Here is a 26,871-nt window from a genome sequence, read left to right on the forward strand (position 1 = left end):
AGACTGAAAACTGTTAACCCATATGTTTATCTTTTTTCACTATTGCACAAAAACCTCCTTGTTTTCAGATCTGCACAAACTCTATAGTCTCTCTCACAGAATATGGCGGGTGGGGGGGGAAATTAGTAAAGTCTTATTTAATAAAGGCCTAAAATCTTAAAAATGGAATGTTCTCACACAATTCTTCATTTGCATAAAAGACACAAAGTAATGAGGTAGGTCATTTACTCGCCAGCATCACATTCAGCAATAAATTCAGGGTCCTACATTTGAAAAAGCAATGGGATGGTGGCAAAATGCAGGTCCATCTGATTGGTGAAGAAAAGCCTGTGGTTTTCAAATGCAAGTTCCTGTGTTGAGAGGTCCAGAAGGCACATTTTTTTCCACAAAAAAATTCATAAAGAACAGCTAGCATAATTCTCTAGGGATTTGTTAAAAAAAGATGATCAAAAGCAACAGTGTGATCACACTGTACACCAAGAATGAACATAAAATAACCCAAAAAACTCAAATAGCAATGGCTGTCAGAAAAACACAGATTCAACTAATTTTAAAAGGTCAAAGAAACCCCCATGGTACACTTCCCCAAATGACAGTGTATTAAAATTGCATTCTTTATTTTTAAACCTCTTGAAGAATGGAATATACAATTTTGTAAGTCAATCCCATCATGTTTTTAGCACTCTGCTTCAGCTTTCCAATAGCTGAGGAGTCACCAAGCTTTTACAAATGCCTTAAGTGGAATATTTAGGCAAGTGGCTCCCAGTTGTGCATAATTTTGCAGCAGTATGAGCCTGCATTAAGCCAGCAGGCTGAGAACTGAACAGAATGATGTTCACAGGGAAAAGCTGAAGCTCTGAAAGCTCCTTGTATTTTCAGGCTAATGCTTCAGTCAAATAAAGCAAAGTACACTGCAGCTGCAGGATGGGAGTGGGAGTTGACAAAGCAGAGGATAATGGCCATCACTGAAATCTGATTAAAGAGGTTGCCTCCACCATGGAGAGTTCAGGCAGGCAGTACATATGGATTCAGCAAGGCTTAAGTAGTACCAGTCCCTGCTAAAAACTGAACAATACAGGGATTTCAGCTTCTGCTCACCTGCAATAGTCAAATATTTTTTTTTTAACTTCTTCTTAGAGGGAAGGGGAAAAATACCAAATTTCAACAAGGATACAGATAAAGAAGTAAAAGCTTCTACAAAACACATTCAGAAGAGGAAATCTGAACTACTTTCACATCTCAATTAATATTTGAGTCATTCTGCATGTCATTAACACTTTTTGTTAGAAGCCTGATCTCATCTGCACTTTTAATGGATTGTCTGTTTTGACAGTTATACCAGATTGCATGTGAAGCAGCCCTAAAATTCAGGTGTGGCCCAGAGTAAGCAAAACACTGTAAAGTCCTCTAAGAGACTTGTCGAGTAGATGAAGTGGTATTTGAAGTCTGAAGAGCAGCTGACATGACAGCTTTCACAAAGTGGAAGATCTTTTAAGGGTTTAAGCCCTTCTCAAATACTTCACTGTTATTTTCTATGCAACAGACAAATACAGTAGATTCAAAAATGTTAGACTACTGCTTCTGTGACTAGTGCAACTCAAGTAGTAGATTTTGAGATTTTAACTTGATCAAGCTGTACCCTGAAAAGGCACTCATCCCAAAAGATGTTGCTACATGGAGCAGTTATGTATCCAAGTCCTTCAAACCAAAACCAGCAGAATTTACATGTTCTCTGTTTCTATTTCTTACTGCTGCCTCTGTAAGTAGTTTAACAGATGGCACTGCTGCAAACCATCCTAACAAAAAATGCTTCTTCATTGAAGAGATGAAGAGTAAGACCCTGTATCCTCTATGGTTTTGTCACAGCTTTGTGTTTAAAAACATATGAAAACTATAATACATGCATCAAACCAAACCACGTTTATTTCATCAGTCACAAGTGCAAATATAGCAACAAATCAGATCAGCAAATTACAACACATAGAGAAGAATGTAATGTAAATGCTAAGTACACTGACAGACCAACTTCGAGAGAGCAGCAAAAACCAGTGCCTTCAAATAAAAAACTTCCATTCTTTTTACCTGTAATCTAAAATAACAAATCTAGATCAGGAATGTCTCTGATAATGCATGTTTAGCCAGGTACTGTTATTAGCTGTTCACATTATCCAGTGTGCAAAAGACCTGTCCAAGCTTCCTAGTAACAGACGTTTTGGTTTTAAGCAACTTTTACCCAATATTTAAATAATACAGTGGTGATGCTAGTTAATAACTTCTGCTATTTGACATTATAAATTTAAGAATATATATTTAAAAAAACTAAGACAAACTTCATTGTACATACATAATTCTACCTGGGTCCAAAAATGGGCAACATTATAGATAAAACTGATTTTTTTCTTGTCAAAAAAAAAAAAAAAGATAGACTCAAGTCATCTCTAGTTTTTTCCATCATCTTTAAATCTGTAGTTAAAATATATGCAGTACTTATTTACAAAATAGAAAACATTCCCATTAGAAAGATACTGCAGTTCAATTAGCTGTTCTTCCCTACCTCTTAGTAGCCAGGGAACAATATTTATGCTAAACACTCAATCACTATTTTGCTTTACAGAAAAGCAAAAGTTAACTTTTACACTGGTAATTTAGTTGGCCTTCTTCTTTGTTATGCATTGTTTCTTCTTTTCTTTTTCTTGATAGGCAATGAATTGAGAGTCTGTACCAAAGAGTCTGTCCCACCACGTGAAGGTCGAGGCGTAGTTGCCAATAAAGTTCATGTGATGGAAATCATGGAAACGGGCTCCAGCATAGAAAGGCACCAAATGAAGAGGGTTCAGCGGGACATCGTAGCCACTACAGGGCAGAAAAAAAGGAAGGCAACTAGGGTTAGGATTTTTCTGAGAAATAAACTACAAAATACAGACACTAACTTGTAATTTTTGTAAAAGAAAAATATTTTATAGTATTCTAAGGGATGAAGGTAATCACAATGATATTGGCTTAACACAAAAACAAGTTCCCTCCACTCCTAGCCAAATGACAACATAAATTATCTCCCAATGGCTTTGGCACTTGCTTTTCAGCTCAGTTTACTAGGCAATACAAAAAAAATTAAGCAGATAACTTTAAAAAAAAAAATCACAGTGGCTGCCTTCCTGCTGTCTTAGCAGTTTTAACTATGAGTGACTCTAGGAAGGAGGAAGAAGTAACATTAAGTGGAAGCTATGGCCATCAGCACAGCAGCTCATCAGAGAGCATCTCAAATCAACAATCATTGTATGCCTACTCTTATTTTCAGCTTACTGCAAGTTCTTCAAATATTTAAAATCCAAATATATGATTAAAGTAAGACTAAAAGCAGAACAGTGTGCCCTAGAAGGATTCCAACTCCTTTGCACTGCAGTACTGGAAAGCCTCTTACCGCCACCTAGTGGGGAGAGTGCAAGGCAATCCAGTAGAAAGCCCTCATGCGGGGAACAAACTAAAATGGTAATTATAATAGAAAATTCGTATTTTGTATCAGTGAGTTTACGGTATGTCACAACATATACTTTGGGAAGCCTACAAGCAAAGCATAACTAGACCTGGAATGCTTTATACCATGAATTTACTGGTAGCTTATGTTCCACTGAAACACCTGACACTCAACTTGCAATAAGACACCATCTGCTTCATAATGTATTTACAAATACAAGGTCAAGTGTTAATGCTATCATTTCAGAAATAAATTCTTAGTGTCCCCGGCCTCTTGCACACAGGAAAGAAAAGCTCATTCATTTGTAGATGAACTAAACTAAGCCTATTGGGATTTGCTCTAAGATTTTCGAGCCAAATATGAAGTCAGTTTTACAGAGACAAGAAGTCTTTTTATTCACAATTCCTTTTTATTCACAATAAACAAACAAGTAAACAAAAGAAATGTATGCATTTTTTTAAAAGAGAGTCAGTGGTCACAGAGCATAAAGTTTCTCTTGAGCAGGAAAACAGTCTGACAAAATATTAAACAGAACTCTTGGCTAGAATATCACCTTTTGTAATTGATTTTTGGTGTTCCAACATGCGTAAGATCACTTGCACACCCAGTGTCAATAGCCAGACATCCTAATGAGGCACCTAGCTTCTCTAACCCTCCTTGAGATGCTTTAGCTGATAGTCCACACTCTTTTAATCAGCAAGACCTGCTGCTAATAGTACCTCAAAACAGAAAAAGAGTGGTAACTCCCCAGGTTGTTTCATTCTTCGTAAGACACAGAAAAGCATGTTAGTGCAAAATAAAAAGTACACCTCAGTGACAGACATGTGAGTTTGAGAGAGATGTACGACAAGAGAAAAAACAATTATTAAGAGCGATGAGCATCTCACCTGTGCACGTCGATGGTTTCCATCAAGCGACAGATCACCCATGCCCACAGCAGAACCACATGGTTACAGAAAACAACAATTCCAATAAAAAAGCCAGCTCCAAGGATGAGTGTTTCCAAAGGATGTGCATATTCTGCTTGCATTCCAAATGGAGACTAGAAAAAGATGACAGGGAACAGTCACCATTTTCAGTTTTATTCACTCCCAGATCAGAAGCACCATTTTGCAATACTCTCCCTTACCCATTTCCCCACAAGACTACAACAAGACAAACAGAACAGTGCTTGTGGGCAAAGGGAATGGTATGACTGAGCAAGGGCCATAACACATGTATTTAGCTCCTCTTCAGAAAAACAGTATTCCAAGATCATAACGATTATCACTCTATTAGTGATTCCAAACACTTCACTACTAGTTGAAAAATTGAAAACTTTTATTTAGGCTTACCATCACCCCAGGTCAAAGCGTTATTTCAGGAATATTAAAAGTGTTTGGCAAGCTCCTATCAGCTTTGCTATACATCCAGTCTTGGAAGCAGAAGAAAGAAGGAAGCCAAAATATTCTCAGAAGCAGGACTCACTTAGAAATTTATTATCAAAATAATAATTAAAAATACCACCTCTCTGACCATTTTTAAAATAAATTTGTACCCCTCAAATGTTATTTTGAGATTGATATCAAACATTTTCTCTCATATATATACACACACACACACACACACTCGTCATTGCTACATTTGGTTAAGCAAAAAAAGACATTCCAAAGAGTTTACAATCATAGAACACCATATACAGAGAACAGTTTAAAATTTTTTAACCTAATGCTGAAGACTATAAGTAAGATCATCAGAAAAAAATGAAGTCCACTTTATCTTAAGGGATACTTTAAAAACATCTCTTTTTACTGTCAGGAAAAGTTTTTAGTGAAACAGCCATTAGGCTACAGATCACTTCTGTGTGAACTGCTAACCACTCTCAAGAATAATGGCCAAAAGCTGCTCCAGCTAGAGACCTGAGGAGCTGCCAAGAGCAAGTGGAAGAGAGCAGCTGCTGTTGCAGATGTCTGTACATCTGCATGCATCAATCCATACCAAGCTCTTCTATTGTTGGCAGCATGCATAAAGCATCCCTGGCCCGGCACTTTTGGCACAGTCTAGGTTATACACAACAGCACAGAAACACAGCACTGACTCTTGGGCTCCACAGGCAGTGCCACCTGAACACAGAAATATCATCTACAAAGTGCAAGCACTGCTGGATCCTACCTGGCCCCAGCCAAGTGTGGTTCATTGCCTGGCGCTCAGTGCCAGCTTCAACACCACTAAATGCAGAGCCACCCAAAATGTGTGCTCTTGATATACTTGTGCATTTGAATTGCACAATGGGCTATACTAATTCCAGAGGCACTCATCCAGAGCTGTAATCCCTTCCTTGAATCAAGTACATGATGCACACACCTGGGTTGTGTAAGAGCTGCCTGTCTGATCGTGTTCTGGGGATTCATATGCTCTGGGTAACAGCCCATGTGGAGGGGAACTGATGAACAACCAAATCCAGACACCTACTGTTTCCCTTCCCCTAGCAGTGATACCTACATGGGCATTTTTAAGTCTGCTTCACCTTGCTCATAGATATGATCAAACTTTAGCAGGAGTGTGATCCTTCACTTCACTGAAATGAAATCAAATTACAGGAGGTGTTTTCAGAAACAAAATGGATGACTGTTCTTGACAAAGTGCCCAAGAAAAGGCATCTAACCACACTGTCAAAGGAATGCAAAATCCTTAGGTCTTTCAAATCAGATGTTTAAATAAGTTCTATGAAAAATATACTAAAAGCTATTATTATAGAAAAAAAATCAAGTAATACATACAACAAACTCATGGTGAACTTTATGGATATACTTGTATATTCTCTTGTGATGCAGCAATCTATGCAGAAAATAGTGCCAGGCATCCTCAATCACTGCACATCCAAAACACTGGCCAACCAGAATATACCTTTAAAAAGCAGAACATCTATTAGTTATAGAAGACACTACCAGACATATATTCTTTAAAGAGAAGATTATTTATATGCCAATAATGGTCAGAAATGTTTATACCTATTACTAACTGAATAGCAGCACGCTACTTTTTTAACATGGTCAAAATATTAATGAGCAGGTGAAAAGGCTGTGGTGCTTAACAGCTCATCTGTTGATATGCTGAAGTGAGTTAGCACATGTTAACTCACTTCATTAGTGTTAGGTTAACTCACAGTTAGTGTAACAAGCTGTCATTTCAATATTACAAATGCACTCTACAGAGAACAACAACCACAGATTGTGTGAGACCTTGATCAAAAACCTAGAGCTGCATCAGCCATCTACACCAGAGAGCAAACAGCTCCCCAAGAAAGATGACCTTCTGTGATCAAAAACTACTGTTGGGGTGGGAGGTGGAGGAGAAGGGGCACTTCTAGCTAATCCAGCTTAGTTCAAAGGCCCATCAGCTCAGTGCAAGAAAAGAAGACTGTGAAGGTGGTACATTCTCTCCTTTGAGGAACACTCTGCTTGCTGTGATATAAAACAAGGTGGAAGATGTAGACACACTTAGTAGGAATAAAAAAAATTAGACAAATAAAACCCCCAGAAAGCCAAACATTTAACCCACCCCACCAGGAATCTTGCTTTGCTTCCATAAACTCCCTTCTAATTCTCCTTCTCTCCTAAAGATTAGAACAGCTTGGGGCCATTTAAAAAAAATTCAGAAAACTCAAATTAGCTCTTATAGTGGCTAAGCATCAAATGAAGGATGATTAACAAACACAGTTCACGTTGCCAAAAAATTATTTTCTATTAGAGTTGACAACTCTAATTGTTAAATATTCTGCCTCCAGCTGTATGTATGTAACTCGGCATCACCTTATCAGAAAAACATACTCACCATCTCGGCATCTCTTCCCACCCATACGGGATGTTAAAATACTCTGTGAAGTAATAGGTACCACAGATCAGGGGAAGCTGAATAAAGAAGTGATTGAAGAGGAGGGTTTTGAAACACTTCCACTGTTTTTCCCATGTTTCTGGTTTATCCTAAAATGAAGCAAAAAGAATTGGTTGTATTACATGTTTCTATTGCACGCAAGTGAAGTGCTCCAAAAAATCATTTGGAGTCAGTTTAATTTCACCTTGGAAGACAGATAACACAGGCTTCCAGTAACACAGATTAACTCAGGCAACACAAATAACATGGGATTGGATTCAGTTTTATCAAAACCTCATTTTTCTAGGCTAGTGTTTTAAGATAGGCTCTTGTCAGTCATCTCCAAACTATTTTTGTTTTTTTCAGTGTTTATAGTTAGCAGGAACATTTCATACTCAACAGTTTAACACTATCCAAGTTTGCTTTCCTTCTTCACACCACAGAACGCATTTCCATTGCTAAAATAATACAAAGAGAGGCTCAAGATACAAGCTTGTGAAGAAATAGTTGTCTTGAAAACATTCCGTTTCTGCAGGGAGACATTCTACCGACTACTGCAATAAATTCAGAAGCTGGTGTAATTAATTTCTAACTCAAATTGTAATGAACTAAGGGAAAACAATGATCTTGAGACACTGGATGTGCCTTCGCCTCCAATTAGAAGGGTACAATTCATCCCAGGCTTTCTTCATTGTCAAAACATTTCAAAATCCTTTCAAGAGGATGTGCAGAAGAGCACTGCTGTTACATAGGCACACCATGTAATTATTTAATACTACTAAGACAAACCTCTAACACCAGATGCCAGAATTCTATTCACCTTCCCCTGCTGATATAAAAACTATGTATACAAACTTTACTATTAGTAAGACTGACATGCCCTTTCCAGTCTATAGCACCATGGTAAAAAGCATAACCCTTCCTCAGGAAAAAAAGAAGTCCTTTTCTTCCCCAAAATCCACTTCTCTTTCTCTCCTCATACAGAGTAATTTTACTTTGCTGTTTCCAGGATGTCCAAGTGACAGATGAAATGGAACCATATACATTGAGAACCAGGATACTGTGATTATTATGCTCTGCCTGATATGCTCAAAGACAAGTCAGTGCATACTTCATCACTTTCTCTTACCTGTTGAATTTTATACTTCTGCATGTATGGTATAAACTGAAAGATAAATCCTGGTACACAGAGCAAAAAGTATGAAACTTCATGAACTATAAGTGATCCCCAAGTTGCAATTTGGAACTTTGTGTAGTTATTCAGCATGTAATTCCAGGCATTTTTAAATGGTTGCTGCAGGGGATTGTCGGGTAGGAAAGAGTCTATGTATTCCACTGCCAGATAAGCAGAGTTCAAGATATTGACGCTGTCATTCATGGCCATGGTTCAATCATAAAACATCACAATTACAGTTCTTCTGTAGTTGTCTGTAAGCAGCCTGCAAATTTTAAGAAAAATTCAATAAACATTAAGTTAATCTTTAGAGAAAAAAAAAATGCATAATAGAGTTGTTACCTAGTTTTAAAGTAAAAGCTGAGAAAGTACAGGAAAGACAGATTCTCTTCATACAGAATAGCCTAAAAGAACATAGCTTTAGATTGGTTTGAGAGGCCAACCAATTTGAGAGGCAATCAGCTCCTAGGTTTTGAGATTATATCAAGGGAGAAAAAGGATAAAGAAATATTAATTACTAGCCAAATTTATTTCTAGGCTTTTGCAGGATAATTGCATTCTGTACTAAAAGAGCAACGGGAAGGTTCAAAAAAGATTTAACAGATTAATTAACTGTGATCTCTTGATTATCCAATCCCCTTTTTCTCATGGCTGTGAACCAAAATCCCTGCAAATTACATCAACACTGCAACTGGCTTGAGGCAATCCACTTTTCCCTAAGTAATGGACTTTTCCTCACAGCTCCCAAAACCACAGAGGCTTCATTCCTGCAGGTACCCTGAACTCCTGCCATTTCCACAGACTAGGCTCCTTGTTGGTTTGGCTTGGAAGGGATCTTTAAACATCACTTACAGTCCAACCCCCTTGGGAAGGGCAGGGACATTTTTCACGACATCAGGTGGGTGAAAGCACCATTGCACCTTGCCTCCAAACACTTCCAGGGATGGGGCATGCACAACTTTTCTGCTCAACCTGCTCCAGTGCCTCGGCACTCTTCACTGTAAAAAATATCATTCTTATGCCAAACATAAACCTATGCATTTTGGGTTTAAGAACACTGCCCTGTGCTTTGCCACTACAAGCCTTAGCAAAAAGTACCACAGTGTGGTGCCCCTTGAACCTTCTCTTCCGCAGGCTGCACAACCCCAGCTCTTCCAGCCTCTCCCCCTTGGGGATGTGTCCGCTGACCATTTCCAGTGCCCTTCTCTGGACCCTTTTAACAGGTCCATCCTCCACTCTCACACAAGTTTCTACTCCGGTGGCCCGAGGACACCGGTCCATGCCCAGCTGGTACACTTAGGCTAAATCCGACAATAATCACAGAATCGCAGGTTAGAAAAGAGCTCTGAGATCCCATGATTATGGCCCGCCTATAACCTATGACCCACCACCAAGTGCCACATCCAGTCTTTCCTTAAACACCTCCGGGGAGGGTGACTCCATCACCACCCTGGGCAGCCCATTCCAACGAGTAATTACCCTCACATATCAAGCAGCATTCCAAGCCAGTATCCAACATTAGTTATCGTTTCTCTCTCTTAGCAACAGCATCAGATGCTGCCACTTCTTATTAACAGCAAAAGCCTCGCAGCAGACGCCAAGGCAGCTCACAGCCCGAGCTCCTGGGCGGAGGGACGCGCAAGACAACTTAACCACCGCCGCCACCCCCGAACACGCCGCCGGGACCCAAGCAGCCAGCGGCCGGGCTGCACCGGGGCTCCTCCGTCCCGCCCGGCCCCGCCAGGCGGCGGACGCAAGCCGGCACTCACCACCCACGCGCAGGGAACGCCGAGGAGAGATGGGCTCCCTCAGGAGCCCGCAGCCCGGCACCCGCAGCCCCGCACCGGCACCCCGGGCCGCGCCCGCCCTGGCCCTCGCCCCTCGCCCCTCACCTGGCGGCGGTGGCGGCAGCAGCTCCGTGCGCACAACAACACCCGCCGGGCCGCCCGCGCCACCGCGAGCCGCCTATTGGCCGCCACCGCGGCCCCGCCCGGCGCAACCCCATTGGCCGGCGGGCGGCAGCGGCGCAGGGTCAGGCGGGCGGGGGGCGGGGCCGCGACGGCGGCTCCCGCGCGGCCATTGGCTGGAGGGGTGGAGTGAGGATAGTGAGACCCCGGAGTCCGGCCAATGGAGCGGGAGCAGGGCCGGGTGACGCGCACGACGCCATGGGGCGGGGCCCGCGCACCCCGCCCTCCCCGCCCGCCTCCGCGGGGTCCGCCCGGGCGCGGCAGCAGCGCCGGGAGCGGCGCGGGGCAGCGCGGCCGCCGGCCAGACTGGGACCCGCTGCCCGCCGCCTCCCGCCGCTGCGCTCAAAGCGCTCACTTGCAGGAGCGGCGCGGCCGCGGGCGGATGCCGCGTCACCCCTGCAGGTGCCTGCGCCCGCTCCCTCCTCCCGCATTTAGGAGAAGATTGGAGTACACAGGCGGCGGCGTTGTCATGGCAACAGCGGCCCATTGCCGCATTCACGGGTTGGTGTCATGCGGGTGAAAGTGCCCAACTCAAATAAAAGGTTCCCGTTCAAAGCCCCTGCCTCGCCCCACCGTGAGTCACACCGCACATGGAATTCGGGCACCTACGTGACTCCCAGCCCTGGCAGCAGTGCCACAGCTCAGCCGCTTTCCCGGGAAGCCAGTGGTCCCCGTCCTGTACTCATGGACAACCACAGCTTTCATAAACAGACCTGCGGCAAGACAGTGATGTTCACATGACTGGTTCCTAAACCTTAATAATTCGCAGTTCGTTGGTACTCAGACCTCTAGAACACACCAGCTTCTCCCCGCTTCTTCCCCCCCCCACCCCAAATTATTTCACTGAGTATTTGGTTTGAGACTTGTATTGAGAAACACAAGTTTTAAGCGACCTGTTGGCATTAGGAAACAATGTACAAACTTTTATTTGAAGAAAATGTCTCAAATATGACAGTAACTTTGGTCATGTTAAAAGGAGGCCATCCAAGAACAAATAAAAATGTGCTGCTTTATAAGCATGGCCATATACAGTATATTCAGATATTGGCTAATAGAAGCTGAGGTTACACGCATAAATAGGCCTTTGTACCATGCAAGTTCAATGCAACTGCATACATTCACTACAAATTTTCAGTTATTTTCATGCCAAATCACCTTTTGGATAAAAAGGTAAAAAAGAAGTAACATCTAAATGTGACCAAAATTGAACAGGAAAAAAAAAAAAACCGTAAGTACAGACAACATTTTTATTAAAAAGATACTGAAATTACACCTGCTCAAGAAGTGTCATACCGTCTCTGATCTCCTTCAGCGGGAATTAGTGTTAAGCATTGTTACATATCAAAAAATACATCTCTGTTTTACAACATAGTACTGACATATTCAAAGTACTGTGCTAAATTATAAATAGTAAAATCAGGTTTTGAAGAGTTTCAGTAGAGAGCAACTTATGCTCACACAAACATATGCACATAGTATAGTTATGTAACAAAAGTTTTATAAAAGGAAACAAATTTACCCCATGCCAGTTTGAATTACTGAGGTGGGATTCAATACCTACAATGAAGACTGACAGTTCATTTCCTTAAATATATTTATTAGTCTCTGGAAAAAATAAGACAAAAATTTACTTTCACCAGAATACACACCATTCTTCACTCATAATCCGTTTCTCAGTCGTGACTGACAGAAGTCGGTCTTTATGAAAGTGTTAGGTTTTTTTTGAAGACCTTGCGATAAAAAAAATGGTCCACCAGACTTCAAAAGTTCAGTCAGCTTCTGCTCAACTGCAGAATAATCCTACGCATTGCTTCTACCTAGAGTAATCTTCATCATCTGTCTTCTGTAATTGTAGACAGTCACATCTTCCACTGTGACTCAAGGTGCAGCTACAAGTAGAGAAGTGCTTAGATACTCAGTCACTTCAAATACACTTGTTGAAGACTGCTTCTAGTGCATATCAAGTTGAAAATCCCTTTACTGATCATAATGGTTTGTCAATAACTGTAACACCTAGAGGGACAGGAAAAAAAAGGGATAAGTCTTTAGGCAATATTTTTTTAATCAAGAAAAGAAAAATTTAGTATGACACATTGCAATCAGCATTTAACTGTGCAACAATAAACATATTTTTCCCTATTTCACAAACTTCTCTTTGACACAAAGCTGTCTGAATCACTGCAAGGTTCTGAAAATTTCTGTGACGTGAAAAAACCTGCCACTAATCAAGTTTAATTTTGCTATCAGTGAAATATATCCTTAACATTCACTTACATAACTCATCTGAAAAATTGCAGTTATTGAAGGAAAAGATTCTTGAAACAGCTCATTTTCTAAATATCAAATCCCAAATAACTTCAGAATTGGACCCCTTAGGTTGAGACACATATTTCTTGTTAAAAAAAATTGGTCATACCAGAATCATCTTTCTGACTTGACACTTATGTGCTAAATCCTTTTTGAATACACTTTAATCTTTTTTTTTTTCTTGTAGTGAATAATTATTTGAAGTCATCATTCAAAATGTACCATTAGATTCTTCTTACCCATTTTATTATCTTAGGTTTTACCTCAGACAAAACTCTGTTTGGATGCTTTGTCAAATATTATACTTTGAAAAGTCTATTAAAAATATCTACATGCCTTACCTGCATAGCTCCTTCCTGTACTCATACAAGATGACACAACTGTCCATTTATCAGTTGTTGGATTATAATACTCCACTGTTGATAAATTACAGGAACCGTCATCTCCTCCAACTACATACAAAAGACCATTTACAGCACAAACACCTAAAAGCAGGAAACCAGAATGAAAAATAGTAATTGACTTACATACCCCCCCAAAAAGCATGTTTTTTTATGAAAGCAGCAGAAATCCGATATATGCTGTTCACAATTGACATTGGCACAATTTTAGTCACTGTTGCACATACCTGCATTCCTTCTGCACATGTTCATGTCTGCAACCTGCTTCCAGGTACTGGCAATGGGGTCAAACACTTCAACACTTTTTCTTACCAAAGGACCATCATGACCACCTACTGCATACAATAAATTGTTTAACACACCAACACCTGCAAACATATGAAAATACGCAGAATTAACCAGAGAACTATTTGAATGATACAAAAGAGAAACAACAAATATGTCAGCTAACATAAATCCTTCATTAAGTCAGTTATTTCAGAGAACATTTGGGTAAAGATGCATTAAAGCAGAGAGACAGTAACTACAGCAAGACACTGATAAAATGCCTTGCGTGCCCATCTACCATATCGCAGCATACAAAGACCAGAGCTGTTCTGCAACAGAAGATTTAGAAAATTTTGGACAAAAAATGACGTGCAGGAACATGAGGCTTGTTGAAATTTAGGACTAATTCGAAGTGACAGTAAATGAGACAATGTGCTCAGCCAGCGTAACAGAAATCTGACAAGATGGTAAAGTGTAAGTGAACTTTCAGAAAGTAAAAACTGCGCAGTACAGAGGATAAAAGCTGAATGGATAGACATTGTACAATAGGAATGTTTCCACTGAAGTGTTGGAATACCTTGTAAACAGATGGAACAGAAGTAAACAGTTAGCAGTGAGTACCTTCTCTGGGATTTGAAGAACACCAAGCATCTTTGAACCAAGCTTCAGTTATCAAAATATCCAAAAGGATATTAAAGGGTGTCCTTTAATCCTAAGGCCTCCTTTACTTTACAACAAAAATTTATTAATCTGTGAGCTTGGAATGAAGGAGTGAGTAAAGCTAGTTCTATCTACTTGCTATTTGGGCTGCACATATTGAAAAGATGGAAATGGGGGAAGCAGAAAGAAATTCTATTCCTCCCTTTATAATGCATTATTAGAACCAAAACATAATAAATTTCAGAAACGCACAGGGTTTTTTGCATTAAAACTTCTGAGTGATGGACCATAAAGACAACTGAAAAAGCACTTCTATAAAAGTATACTGGGAAATCTAATAAATACCACATTTAAGACTATGAAACTCGAAGCAGAGATACAGATTTGCAAATATAGCTCATGAAGTATTCCATGGAAAGGGAACCACTTTAAATCTTTTTAAAGGGAAACAACAAATATGAATGCCAAAAATCAGATAAGTCCCTCAAAGAAAAAAAATATTGAGGTCAAAAAAAAAAAGAGAAAAAAAAGGGAGAAAAAAAAAGAGAACCCTAAGACCTTAATAACCAGGTGAAATATCTTTAAAACCTTATGAATTTGTATTAAAGAGCCATTTCTCTATGTGGAGAGAAATGACTAAATTTTCTTATTAAAGACACTGATTTTAATAATTAAAAGAAGAGAGGAAGGAAACATGGAAGCTAATTGGTACTGTAAATCTGAAAAACAGCTTCTTGATAGGACACTTATAAATCATGCTATTTAGTGCTTTATCAGTGATACTCACTACTAGCATTTCCCCATATCCCTCCCAATTAATTTAATTCCTCTTTAATTGCTATTATTTCTAGCTATCATGCCACAGTATAGTATGACAACTTTTGTTTCTCCCACTCTGATCACACTTTATTGGACAGGATAGTACAACATTCATCTTTTGTAGAATTAAACATCACAGAGCTAGAAGGAGGGCTATGATTTTCAGTTTAAATATGGGATGTGATATAAACCCCTCCCACCCATGCTTTCAGTAGAATTACTGGCCTTCCTATTCAGTGTGTAGAGCGTTCCCTCTGCCACATTGCCACTTTTTTCTTTCATAGTTCCTTATTTTTAATAATGTCCTCCGTTCCTCCATGGTGCTTCATTTTCCCTTAATCCCACACCCAGTTTCCAGGTCCTACCTTATTTCTTGCTCCTTCCGTCTGTATCCTCTTGTTGCCGTCTTCTGAGTTCTCCTTTCTTTGTTATTTTTCTTTCCTGCCCATTTTTCAGGACCCTGTCTTATATCTCTCAGCCCTCCCAAATGGCCTATATCTGGATCTGAAGTTCCTCCTCCCAATATGTTGCTGGAAACAGATCTGTCCCCGTATTGATCAACTGAGAAGCAGTGGGTACTAAAGAAGAGTAACTGAGGGTTAACCTCTGAAAAGTTGCTTTTGAGTGAAGCTGAAGCAGTAGGAACAGAAGAGATGAGCTTAAGTTCTTTGAGATGACCAGACATCCAGAAGTTTAATACAAGAACAAAACTCTTTTTAGTTAGCCCCCACAACACCACCAGGACTGATTGCCAGTTGAAGCAGTTCTGGTGGGTTTGACTATTTGGCCTTTATAGCCAAGCTCAATCAACAGTCACAATTTTCACATTACCACCCACTCCTCCACCATGCAATAATATAATTTTTCATGTATTTAACAGAGTGGCACAGAAGACTGTTGATTATTTTACTCAGTTATATGAATCTGGAATAACTGTCTACATTTAGTTTTCCTCTCCTTTTTTTTTTTTTTATCAGTGAACCAGGTAAAAGGCAGCAGAGAGTTGAGTAAGGAAACACGGGGAAAAGGGAAGAGAGGAGAGGGGCAGGAAGATCCCAGTAGTTAGTATATTTAAGGAACTAAATTTCAGAGTTGTAGAAGAAACTCAACATTAAAAAAAAAAAACCTGAAAACATCTACTGTATAAATAGGCTACAAGCACAACAACAGTTTGCAAAAACAGAGTATCAAAAAATAAACCCCAAATGCCGAAACAAAATGTGTGTGCAGGCAGACTGCAAAATGTAACTTTGTCACAACCCACCAACACTATTTGTCTTTATAATGATACTTGTAACTTTCCCATTTTATATAAATATTTTCCTCAAAACTTGTCAATATTAGACAGTAATATTCTCCAGTATCCTTACTGCAACTCTGTCCAGTTTTTAATCCAGAATTTACTTCCAAGAAGCACAGACTGAGTTACCAGAAGTTTCACAAGACAACTGTGTTTACTTGAGGTACAGTGTATCATGTTTCCTTCATTAACATCATAGTTTTATTTTAGAAATACAATTGAAACATGACTTTTAATAATGTTATCAGCTTGCTGATCCTGTAAGGATATGATGGAAGTATCACAGACTATCTTAATTCTAGCAACGAATTTAGTACTTTGATAGATTTCTATTGAAATTATGTGAACTTAATTTAAACATTATTATATAAGTAAAAACTGTTCAGAGTTACAAAGAATAATGGAAGGTGAGATGAGAAGTTGGGATAATTATTAATCATATACTGAGCATACTAGAAGTCCATTCAGCTTTATTTGTAGCAATGTCTCTTCCCATTATGAAGCACATTAAGGCAATCACCAGTAGATACTTGAAGGGTGTTGCTAAAAACCACCATTAAGTACTTGGCAAAAAAAGTGACTTAACTACTAAAAAATAAATGTAGAAAATAATATCATGGAATTTGACTTGAAAAAGTCCATGGGAAGGCATCTAGAGAAATAAAACAACTTCTGCGAGTTGAAAAAACCTGAAATACCAAAAGACAAATAGAGGACAGTGAACAGTAAATGAGATTCAAGTCCATAATATTAATAGATAATGAAAAAGCTAAAGTCAATTTGGAGCTGTGGAAGCATAATTTCATTAAACAAAAGTGGAATACCACAGGCACTTTTAAAGATGTCTTTAAAGAGAAATATATACACTCAGAATTGCAAGAAGGAAAAAAGAAATCCACAAAAAAAAAAAGGAGGGATTTTTAAGATTATACAGAAATAAATGTATATACCTTGGCTAAATGATAAGGAAGGATAACATGAAGGAGGCTGTACATGTACAGAGGATGTAAACACCAGGTAATGAGAAGAATTACTGAAGGTGAAATAAAGGGTACATAAGTGGAAGTAATAGGATGAAACCAGTAATACAAACTTAGGAATGAACAAGGACAAAATTTCCTGCAGTGAATCAGAATGCAGAACAAGTCCTCCAAAGAGGTGGAAACCTAGTCACAGTTCACATGTAAAGTCAACCTGAAAACGCTGTTAGAATTATCAGCCCTAACTGGCAGAGATCTCGGTAGGAAAGACATTTTTTCATCCTTGCTGTATAGATTTTGATACTTAAGGATCGAGGTGATAGTGATTATTACAATCCATGAGTATTAGTCAGTATGTTAAAAACCATCACAAGTTGTGGGAAGAGGAGGAATATGAAAGTATGAAAAAACAAAGAGATGTTTACTCTTAACAGACTGAATCTTACTCTGTGGAACACTTTTGTTTTTATGACCTGCTGTGTATCAGCCATCTAGGACTAGCACATGCCATTAGATTCAGACTTTAGCTTACCTTTCATATTGTTAGATACACGTTAAACCCACGAATGTTCATCTTTGCAAGGATAGCTGATCCTTGCCCACTCACCTGCTCCGCTCCGCCTTGTGCTCATTTCTGCAACATAGCTCCACTCATTGGAATTGGCATCGTAGCATTCTACTGAACTAAGGCACTGCCGTGACGCTCCATCGTAGCCACCAACAGCATACAGCTTCCCTGGGGGGAACCAAAGGAGCCTGCCAATTGCTGATGCGCACACAGGGAGTGGCACACAAAGAGGAAGAAGGCATCGCTCTCTGATTAGCTGCTAATCAGCACCTGTCAATCACTTACTGAGATTCTATACTGAAAACAGTTTAAGTTGGCTTGCCACAGTTCTTGTCATTTTTAGGATGTAAAAGGCACCCAGTATCTAACAATAACAATGCAAGTCGAAAGATTTTAAATTGCCTAGCTGAAACACAAAGGTTTTTAATTAGGCATTGTTCAAAAGCAAGCTTTTGCCAAGTATGTTTGATACCAGAAGCTCACAAATAGGCTTCCTAGAAATATCAGAAATTTAGATGAAAATCACTTGTACAGTCTGCATTTTCAGATTAGATACATCACTAGTTCCTAACCTAACACTCCCACCCCTAAAACTGTTCTAAGATCCAAGAGCCAGGCCAAGCCTTCATTGTGCAAGTGACATCCAGGCTATTCACCACCAAGCTGACTGAAAAGTCAGCAGTTTTCCCAGCACTGCCCTCGGGATTGTCCCCAGCGTGCAGCCAGCAAGGTCAGCCACAGATAACAGACCTGACAATACAGCAGTGCTACATCACTAAAGACCAAATGATAAGGTCATCACGTCAGCTCTCTGACTTTGCTGATATACACAACCTAGAGCTTAGCAAGGTTTTCCTCAGTTGGCATCAGGCACAGCTGAAGCTCTGAAAAAAAATTTAAAACTACTATGCTAAAAACTGGTCAAATCCAAGAAGAATGATTATGTATTGTTCATACCATTTGAATTATAAGGCTGAGCAAAAAACATAAATCTGAAGGATGTTTTCAAAAGTAAGAAAAATCCATTCTTTTTAGTATCATTTGTCAACTTACCTCCAACAACACCTACGCCAACACTACTTCTTCTTGTGTTCATTGGAGCTACATGAAACCACTCATTAGTCTTTAAGTTGTAAACTTCGACTGATGACAAACCTATGAAAACAATATAATACATTCTCTATAAATCTAGGTGCCACATACTGTCTAGCTTTCAGGAAACTCTTCATATCTGAAAATTCAAATTATATCATTTTAAGGGTTGTTAAATACTGAACAAAAAGCACAACTTTTTGTCCTTCAGATAGGCAATTACAGTCAGCCCATTCTTTATGTCTGAAAATGGGCAAATTACTGGAAACCTTTGTGGAGCTGTGAAAAATTCTTCCCTGGATTTTTTTCTTTCTTTTTAATAAAGTCACATGCTTTCTCCTACATATGCTTCTATAGTAGTTATTCAGCAAAAAGATCGCTTCTGCACTAATTGTTTAATGCATCTAAGTAGAGAATGAACAATGTCTAAATCCTTCTCACAAGCCAGAAAAAGCTTTTTAAAATCTTATTTACACTACATGAAAATCCAGAAATAAATTTCCTACGCAAACAGGATAAAACCGACCAGATAATTTTTCTCTCATATCTTCCACAAGTTAAGGATTCTGACAATAGAAGGAATACTGGAAGCGAACTTGCCAAAAGTTCACTAGTCTTTAAGTCTGAACTCTCAGGAGGAAACAGGTCACTGTTCACATAGGGGGTTGTGACCACTTAAGCACATCCCACATCACAAGATGACAGACTACCCTCATGCTTGGTGTCACCATAAATACCAGCAAAAGGAGGCATTAAAATTTGATACAATTATGTTAAGAGTAGTCAAAGCTATTCAGAAGTTTCTAAGGCAGACATACCTGTACTCCCATCAAATCCTCCCACAGCGTAAAGAAGGCCATTCAATACAGCTGCTCCCAGTGTGCTTCTCCTGTCTTGCATGTTAGCAACACTTGTCCACTGGTCCTTCACTGGATCATAGGAATCTACTGTACGAACTCTCAAAGAGCCATTGAAACCACCAACAGCATAAACCATGCCTCCCATGTACACCATTCCTAGAGCAGGGAAATGGGGAGGAAAGATGAGTGTTTCAGTCTCTCTGCCAATTAACTGTATTCTCTACTGTCCTAACTATGCAGATACTTGACACAAATTACAGTATTCACCACATTTGTTGTACTTTTAACAGTTCCCTAGAACCACACTTAATTCAGATTAAGCTGTAGAATTTCTGCACTTTTTGCTACTAACAGTGCACATTCCTGAATACCATGTTTGCTGAATTTCTTCTTGCTTAAATCGCTCAGCTGCTTTGAGATCCCATGTTCATGTTTAAGAGTGGATGATCACTTCTTCACATTCTATATATCATTTAATAATATTAGGGTATTTTAATAGCAAAATTTATCATTATTACAATGCATTAATATTTAAATTTATTTATCTCTTGTTTCTGTGGGAGGTAATAAAGCAGTTTATCCTACAGATCGCAAACTAAAGCACAAATTAAGCACAATTGATCAAAGTTGTACCATTCCAGATTAGCAAGTAATTGAAATGATCAGTGAAGTCAAGGTTTAGCCCTTCTTAGATGTATATCTCAAGTACTGTTCCAGAGAACATATAATGCCTAAATTCTGAAGCATTACCAACCACAATGAAAAATCGGGCATCCTTACCTGCTCTACATCTTCTGGAGGGCAATTCAGCTACCTGATGCCAGCGTTCTTCTTTAAAATCATAGCATTCAACACTGCGAATTGCCTTTGGTGCCTGTCCCCCAACTACCATCATCAACTAACAGAGAGATAATAATAACCGTTAGTTATTTGCATATATGAGAGCACCTGAAAGATCAAAAAAGCCTTAAAAAATAAAGCAAGCTTTTGTACAAGAAATAATTAATGAATGGCTCTCCTATAGAAATTTGAGTCTTGCGAACCAGGCAAAATTAATTGTTAGGTATTTTTTAAACAAATTTACTTTGTAGTTATTTTCTCCTGAGGAAATACCAAGGGAAGAAAAGCAGGAAGCAATCAGATTCTTGGTAAAGCTCCCATGAAAGAGGGTGACCCTGCCGTACCTTCACATCCTACTGGACTCTCAGGTCTGAGAATTCACCATCTATGATATGTAATGAAACTGTGGCGATCCGTCACATAACAGCCTTAACTTGTTCTTCTGAGAAAAATGTGCTAAATCTGATGAATTGAATCTCCTGTTCCATTATTGCCATTTATACTACAACAATACTACGAGAAAACTTCTTTACTTCATTGTAAAGAAGAAAGTATCTAATGTTTGTTTTTTGCTAAAATGAACTAAAGATTAAATTAAAAAATCTCACCACAGAAGCTTCAATCATTCTTTGTTTTGGTGTGGGGTTTTTTGTTGTTGGTATTTTTTTTTACAGGCTTACTTCTCTGCAATTCTGAATTTCTCAAAAGCTGAAGCACTTATTAAAAATGTTTTCTGGGAGGGCAGGTAGTGGTGATTCTCTGTGTATGTGAGAGGTTAAAATAACTATATCATAAGTAGGATAGAGTGTAAAGGTAATCACTTGTTATATTTTTTTGATAAATAATTCCAGTACAAATTTTTTTACAGGAATACCCCAAGACACAGTCATGCTCTCATGAAAATTTTTAAAATGCAGTTTGAAATAGTAAATACATTGCAAAAACAAGGGTCTTACTTTTGGAAGGCTAGCAGGTGTTCTCAATTTTGTCCGTGTGCTTTTCATCAATGCCCGTTGTTCAGTTGGTAGCAAGTGATACTTCATAGCTTCAATGAGGAAATCTTTACAAGCACTGCTGTTCTTGACCAGTATTTCCTCTTCGACTCTCTGTTTATTAATAGAAGTTTAACAAGGTTAAGGAAGTAAAACAGAAATCACAGTCCAAAGTGTAATAAAGCCTACAACCTATCACACAAATGCAGATTAACCTAATTTTTAAGATTATAATTTAACCAGTAGGACACAAATTTGTGTTTGAAATGTGCAGCCACTAAAAAAAAAAAATCAAAATATGCTGATTGTTAATTAGCAAGTGGAAGAAGCAGTGATAGGCAAGGTAAATCCCCTTTCTTACAAAAACTGGGCACATTTCTTGATTTTTTTAAGTACAGACAGTACAGGATATTTTAAGGTGGAAGTAGCGGAGAATAATTTAACAAACTAGTAAGCTACCCCATAACAACAAAAACCACAACAGAACACAACAGCAAAAAAACCCCCAAATCCCACCCAAAACAACCCACACAAATTGGAGATTTGTACCACAAACCCAGAATTTTTAAAATACACACCTACCAACCTACTAATACCTACTAACCAATGTTAATACTGAACTCATATTGTCAATCTTAGGTATTTGATCTGACACTAAAATATCCAAATGAACTTATAAAATTTGAAAAATATGTATTTTATCTGAACCAGGTAAAAGAATGCTTCCTTTGTCATTAATTCCTAATCAGCTTAAACAACAGATATAATTCTAAAGTTGAAAATTCACTTAGAACAAATCCTTTATCAAAAGACGGCATTACAAATGAAACCTAACCTGATCTCAGTGAATTACATTGTTCAGATTCCTGGTGTGGTATGACATGCAGTCAGCCAAACAGATAAATAACTTACATAAGTCATCCTCTGCGTGGCAATCCCTCACCTCAGTGTGTCTTTGTGCACATGAGTATGCGGTAGTGGCTGTTTGTTTACTTTTACTATCACTAGTGTACTAATGATACTGTTGTTTAAATTTAAAATTATCTATCTGGCATTAAAATAACAGAAATATTCACATGCAGTATAATTAGCATTCCTTTTCGCTTACCTGAACTAAATACTCCCGGGAAAGCAAAGGCAGCCGAACATGCTCCATCAGACGTGCCATTAACTCCTGCCTTACATCTTTGTCATGGTTTACCCAGGCTATCACTGCTTCAAATACCTTCCAGAAAACAAACAAATCAAGTTCCTTGACTTACAAGTTCATAAGCATGAAAACATCAGTGTGCCTCCAAAAATAGTTTTGCTTATTCTAAAAATCCTAATGTAAGAACAGATGATGGCGGTTACAGCTCCCATTGTTTCCATATTTATCAACTTCAGAATTATGAACATGCATTATCTGGTGTCTTTTTGTATCTACTCCTCTACTGGTGTTTCAAGGATAGCTGTGCTACATTGACAAAATGCACACAGTGACTTCACTGACACTGAAAACTATGCAAACAACACAGCAACAGGAATGTTACAGTCCTCATACTTTTCTTCCTTTCTTGGAGAACTGACCTGTCACATCACCATTCAAATGACTTATTATCACTGAGTCTTGGTAGGACAAGTGAGCCCAAGCCTAGTTTTGCCTCCATTGCACAGTAGCTTATCATTCACTAGAGCATTAAAACCTTAATTATACTCCACAAAAGCTGCATCACGGGTATTTAAGTGAGAGATCCAGACCTTCAGGGGATTACAGGAACAACAACATAGCTTTGCTAGTTGCTGTTTAAGCAGATAGTTGAAAGTTTCAAAAAGGTTTTAACATGAAACACTGCCTAACTGTACAAATGAGTATTCAAACATGCTTTTGAACACATTTAGCCTTATTTGAGTACAACTATAAACTTCTCAGAAAGAAGAAAATCAACATATTTCAAATAGATCATAACTGATTTTAAAAAGCTCAAAATGAATACATCCACAGCCTGAAAACCATACGAGGTTTACAGAGGTGGCCTGGGCTCACTGAAGAACACAGTGTTTCAAAAATGGCTTTAAAAGATTGAGATCTAGGCTAAAGGTGAGCCAACACACATTAAACTCTGGTTAGGTAATACCAAGCTGCCATGTCATCTCCTGTGCAACCCACATGTGTTCAGTTAGGTTAAACAGCTCACATATACACACAGAGCTTTAATACCTTTGTGGGACTGCTTTGTGGGATGTTAAAGTTAGTAAATGGCACATAATTGATCTTCAAACTTGGAATTATTTATCCCTTGGTAAACCAAACTCCTGTGGATGACTCAGCATGTGTTCTGGTTGTTCTGCTTGAAGATGAGAAGGAATTTCTATTTAATGTAGTTTCGGTTTGGGTTGTTTTTGTTTTTGTTTTTTTTTTCCCGAAGAACAAAGGGTAATGTGATTTAATAAAATTTTAGGATTTTTAAGAGTTGAGACTAATTTTCAACATCAGACTGACAACACTTACAGAAAAAGTCCTTTAAACTTGAGCACAATACCTGCCTAATTTCACTAAGGAAACACAGAACACATCCAAAAAAGTGCACAAGATCATTAAGAGCAAGCTCACTCTTTCACATAAAAGAATAAAAAGAATAAAGGGATACAAATTGTCTTACCTTCTCCTCTGAGGCAATTGTGAGTTTGTCACTGGATATCAGACTGCACACCTGCTCTACACCAAGATTGAGGTATTCTTCACTAAGTACGACATCGGAAAAGTGCTGTTCTGTTTGGAGGAAAGAAATACTCTAACACAGAGTGCAACATGTCTCCACATGTATAACAAGCATCAAAGCAGCAGGAGAAAACAGAAGAAAATTATTCACTATGCATGCTATTTTACTCTACCTAGAAGCCATACATTGACTTAAAACCTCTTTTATGGGTCAAAGCTTGGTCTCACAAATAGCTTTTATATTTAAAGATTCTTTACTGAAATATTATATAACACACTATGCTAAAAGTATTGTAGCAATTTTCAGATTCTTGCTTCATCTCAGTACTTGTCCTTGAGAATTACCCAAGTCTCATTTTGCTAAATTTGTACACAAAAATACACGATAAAGACTCCAGAGTCAGTATAATCTGTATGTTGTTGACAAGAGTATTTTATAGTTTGACATGAACAATGGTTGATCCTTTAGAACCAACCAACAATGTCATACAACAAGTTCTGTTGCATTTCTCAGAGCTTCTCCACAATCCAAAAATATTGCATATTACAATCTATACAACATGCAGAAGGTACGTTGTTTTTCCTAATTTTTTAAAATCTCAACTCAAATAAAATTGAAAAATTTTACAGTTTCCAAGTTGTCATTGAGTTATTCATGTTGTCCCCTCCCTTCCTTAAAATTGCTTTTTATGGTATTCTTTTATTTAAAAGTAGTTCCATTAATTTAAATTATTTTCCCCTTCTTCTGCTATGCTTAACAGAAGTTAGAAGGCACAACTGTTACTAAGAACTAAGGAATTCTCTCAAAATTAGAATTAAAAAAAAGAGGGCAGCAAACATACTCAAACCAAAGAACATTTTATAGCTTTTTCAATCACTCTATTAGTACTACTGTAACTAAGACTCCATACTTGAGAAAGTTGTCTAAGCTGTTAAAAAAATTTAAAGGATGCTGAATGCTTAAGCTCAAGAAGTCTAAATTTTCAGTTCAACTTTGCAGGGTACAAGAAACTGCTGTTTTAGATGCAATCATTATTGGTACAAGTCCCTCTAATTCTGCAGCATTCTCTTATGACAGTGTTTCCTGCAGTAATTTAGGCAATGGGAAAGAAAGGATGAGAAGAAATACTATTGATTTTTATAACATCCCCATTACTTTTCCACTGTACCACTCTACTTGTCTCTGTTTTCTTTTCAGACTGTTCTGTTTCTCAAGCTAAGTATCTGACGAGTTTTATTGTTTGCAAATTGAAATTGAGAAAGGTAATTTGTATTGATTATTTTTACGATAAACTCCAAATTTCAGATGACAGGGACACAAAGCAGTATGCCTGACCCTGTACTGAGAAGCTGAGCTCAGAAGCAAGCAGAAAGGGGAAGCAACACACATCCAAATCTCAAACAAAACTGAGGTTCTGAAGCACTGTCCATCTTTCCTTGAGAAATACAATGCAACAGTGGATCACAGCCAACAGGATATATTTCATGAATTAGAAATACCTGGTTGATTTTATAGACTCACATGCAAAAGCCTTACCTTTTAAAAGTTGGTTTAGATTTATGTCATGCACTAAGTAGGAAAAGATTCACCCTCTAAACCAGGAGAGGTGAAAGTTGAGAATTTTCAAAGTAATACAATGAATGTGAGGCTGTCTCCTGTTTTCATGTTAGACATAAGAACTATAGAAGAGAATCCAAAAAAAACCAGTACTCCAACAAAAATTGTTTTACTGGATGTCAGCCTCTTAAAGCCTAAAACATGGCACATGGTCAAGAGAAGGAGTGAAAAAAAGGAAAATCACTAAACCAAACTACTCAATCAACAGCTACAGATTGTCAGGTGAATGAAGTACAGACAAAAGAGTAATAGAGGAGATTTCTACATAAATTTTAGTAGTCAAAAAAGAGGTTAGGTGAAATAACTTGTCTCGTAAGAATCAGATTGCTTGTTGTCTAGGAGACAATTGTTACTGAATGATAGATAACATTTGGGCAGAAGCCAATTGCAATTACAGCTAAATGGATTATTTAAAATAATTAAAAACTGAAAAAGAACAAGGAAATGTAAAATCAATTAAATCCACCAATGGCAATTTTTGTAAGGCTGGTTCACACGTTGAAGACAGAAGGCCTCATTATATATAAAAACTATGCTTATGAAATTCAAACTTTTTTGCATCCTTTTAGCAAGAAGGATATCAGCATCTTTGAAATAACATGATTCAGTACTAAAATTTCAAGAAATCACATTTAGATCCTCTTTTCCCAGTAATAATGAAAAATAGTACTGGAGGTGTGTGGATTGTTTTGCCTTCTGGGTTAGGATTTGTGTTATCTCATATTACTGCTGCCATCCTGAAAGCGTCAATACTCTGGAGACATTAACATCAAACATGATGAAATTTATGCCTACATGATTAAATGTTTCATGCAAGTGTCCCCTGTAAAATCTCCAATGATCTTGGTTTTTTTTTTATTTAGTGCATTAGGGAACATACTTCTTTCTTTATGAATATCTCTTAGAGAAGTAGAGAGAGAACTATCCAGATGGAAGTTTCCATGAGAGAATAAAATAATTATTTTCTCCCAAATCAGAATTTTCCACACAGTATGCAA

At 38.3% G+C, this 26,871-nt stretch overlaps 2 protein-coding genes across 5 annotated transcripts in view; both read right to left on the bottom strand.

Moving 5' to 3' along the window:
* Positions 1 to 1,897: 1,897 nt before the first annotated feature.
* On the bottom strand, positions 1,898 to 10,480 carry MSMO1 (methylsterol monooxygenase 1). The gene is made up of 6 exons (XM_066186028.1): positions 10,394 to 10,480; positions 8,457 to 8,766; positions 7,289 to 7,437; positions 6,235 to 6,361; positions 4,363 to 4,517; positions 1,898 to 2,853 (listed from the first exon to the last, which is right to left on the bottom strand). Exons 2-6 carry the CDS (start codon positions 8,709 to 8,711, stop codon positions 2,646 to 2,648), a joined length of 894 nt encoding a protein of 297 aa, XP_066042125.1. The 5' UTR covers positions 8,712 to 8,766; positions 10,394 to 10,480; the 3' UTR covers positions 1,898 to 2,645.
* An 892-nt stretch (positions 10,481 to 11,372) lies between these two features.
* KLHL2 (kelch like family member 2) overlaps positions 11,373 to 26,871 on the bottom strand; it is a 55,841-nt gene continuing 40,342 nt past the window's right edge. For 3 of the 4 annotated variants that reach the window (XM_066186029.1, XM_066186030.1, XM_066186032.1), the window contains 10 exons: positions 24,197 to 24,306; positions 22,663 to 22,779; positions 21,519 to 21,668; positions 20,503 to 20,620; positions 19,681 to 19,878; positions 18,824 to 18,925; positions 17,810 to 17,938; positions 13,404 to 13,544; positions 13,117 to 13,260; positions 11,373 to 12,481 (listed from right to left, as the gene is read on the bottom strand). In XM_066186029.1, coding sequence (XP_066042126.1) covers positions 12,453 to 12,481; positions 13,117 to 13,260; positions 13,404 to 13,544; positions 17,810 to 17,938; positions 18,824 to 18,925; positions 19,681 to 19,878; positions 20,503 to 20,620; positions 21,519 to 21,668; positions 22,663 to 22,779; positions 24,197 to 24,306 — 1,238 coding nt within the window. In that variant the 3' untranslated portion in view covers positions 11,373 to 12,452. Of the gene's footprint in view, positions 12,482 to 13,116; positions 13,261 to 13,403; positions 16,912 to 17,809; positions 17,939 to 18,823; positions 18,926 to 19,680; positions 19,879 to 20,502; positions 20,621 to 21,518; positions 21,669 to 22,662; positions 22,780 to 24,196; positions 24,307 to 26,871 lie in introns of those variants that run through there. The other variant, XM_066186031.1, reaches the window with a different exon arrangement.

This window comes from Chamaea fasciata, unplaced genomic scaffold (genome assembly GCF_029207755.1).
Source record: "Chamaea fasciata isolate MVZ Bird 193981 ecotype frontalis unplaced genomic scaffold, bChaFas1.0.hap1 SCAF_6, whole genome shotgun sequence".
Lineage (NCBI taxonomy): Eukaryota > Metazoa > Chordata > Aves > Passeriformes > Sylviidae > Chamaea > Chamaea fasciata.

Bases quoted from the DNA above. Each gene is read 5' to 3' on its own strand.
- MSMO1 (XM_066186028.1), bottom strand. From the start codon at position 8,711: ATGGCCATGAATGACAGCGTCAATATCTTGAACTCTGCTTATCTGGCA. The intron at 6,362-7,288 runs GTGAGTATGTTT...TGCTTTTTAAAG, and splicing joins TGGGAAGAGATGCCGAGATG to GTATATTCTGGTTGGCCAGT. The intron at 4,518-6,234 runs GTATGTATTACT...ATCTTTTTCTAG, and splicing joins AAGTTCACCATGAGTTTGTT to TCTCCATTTGGAATGCAAGC.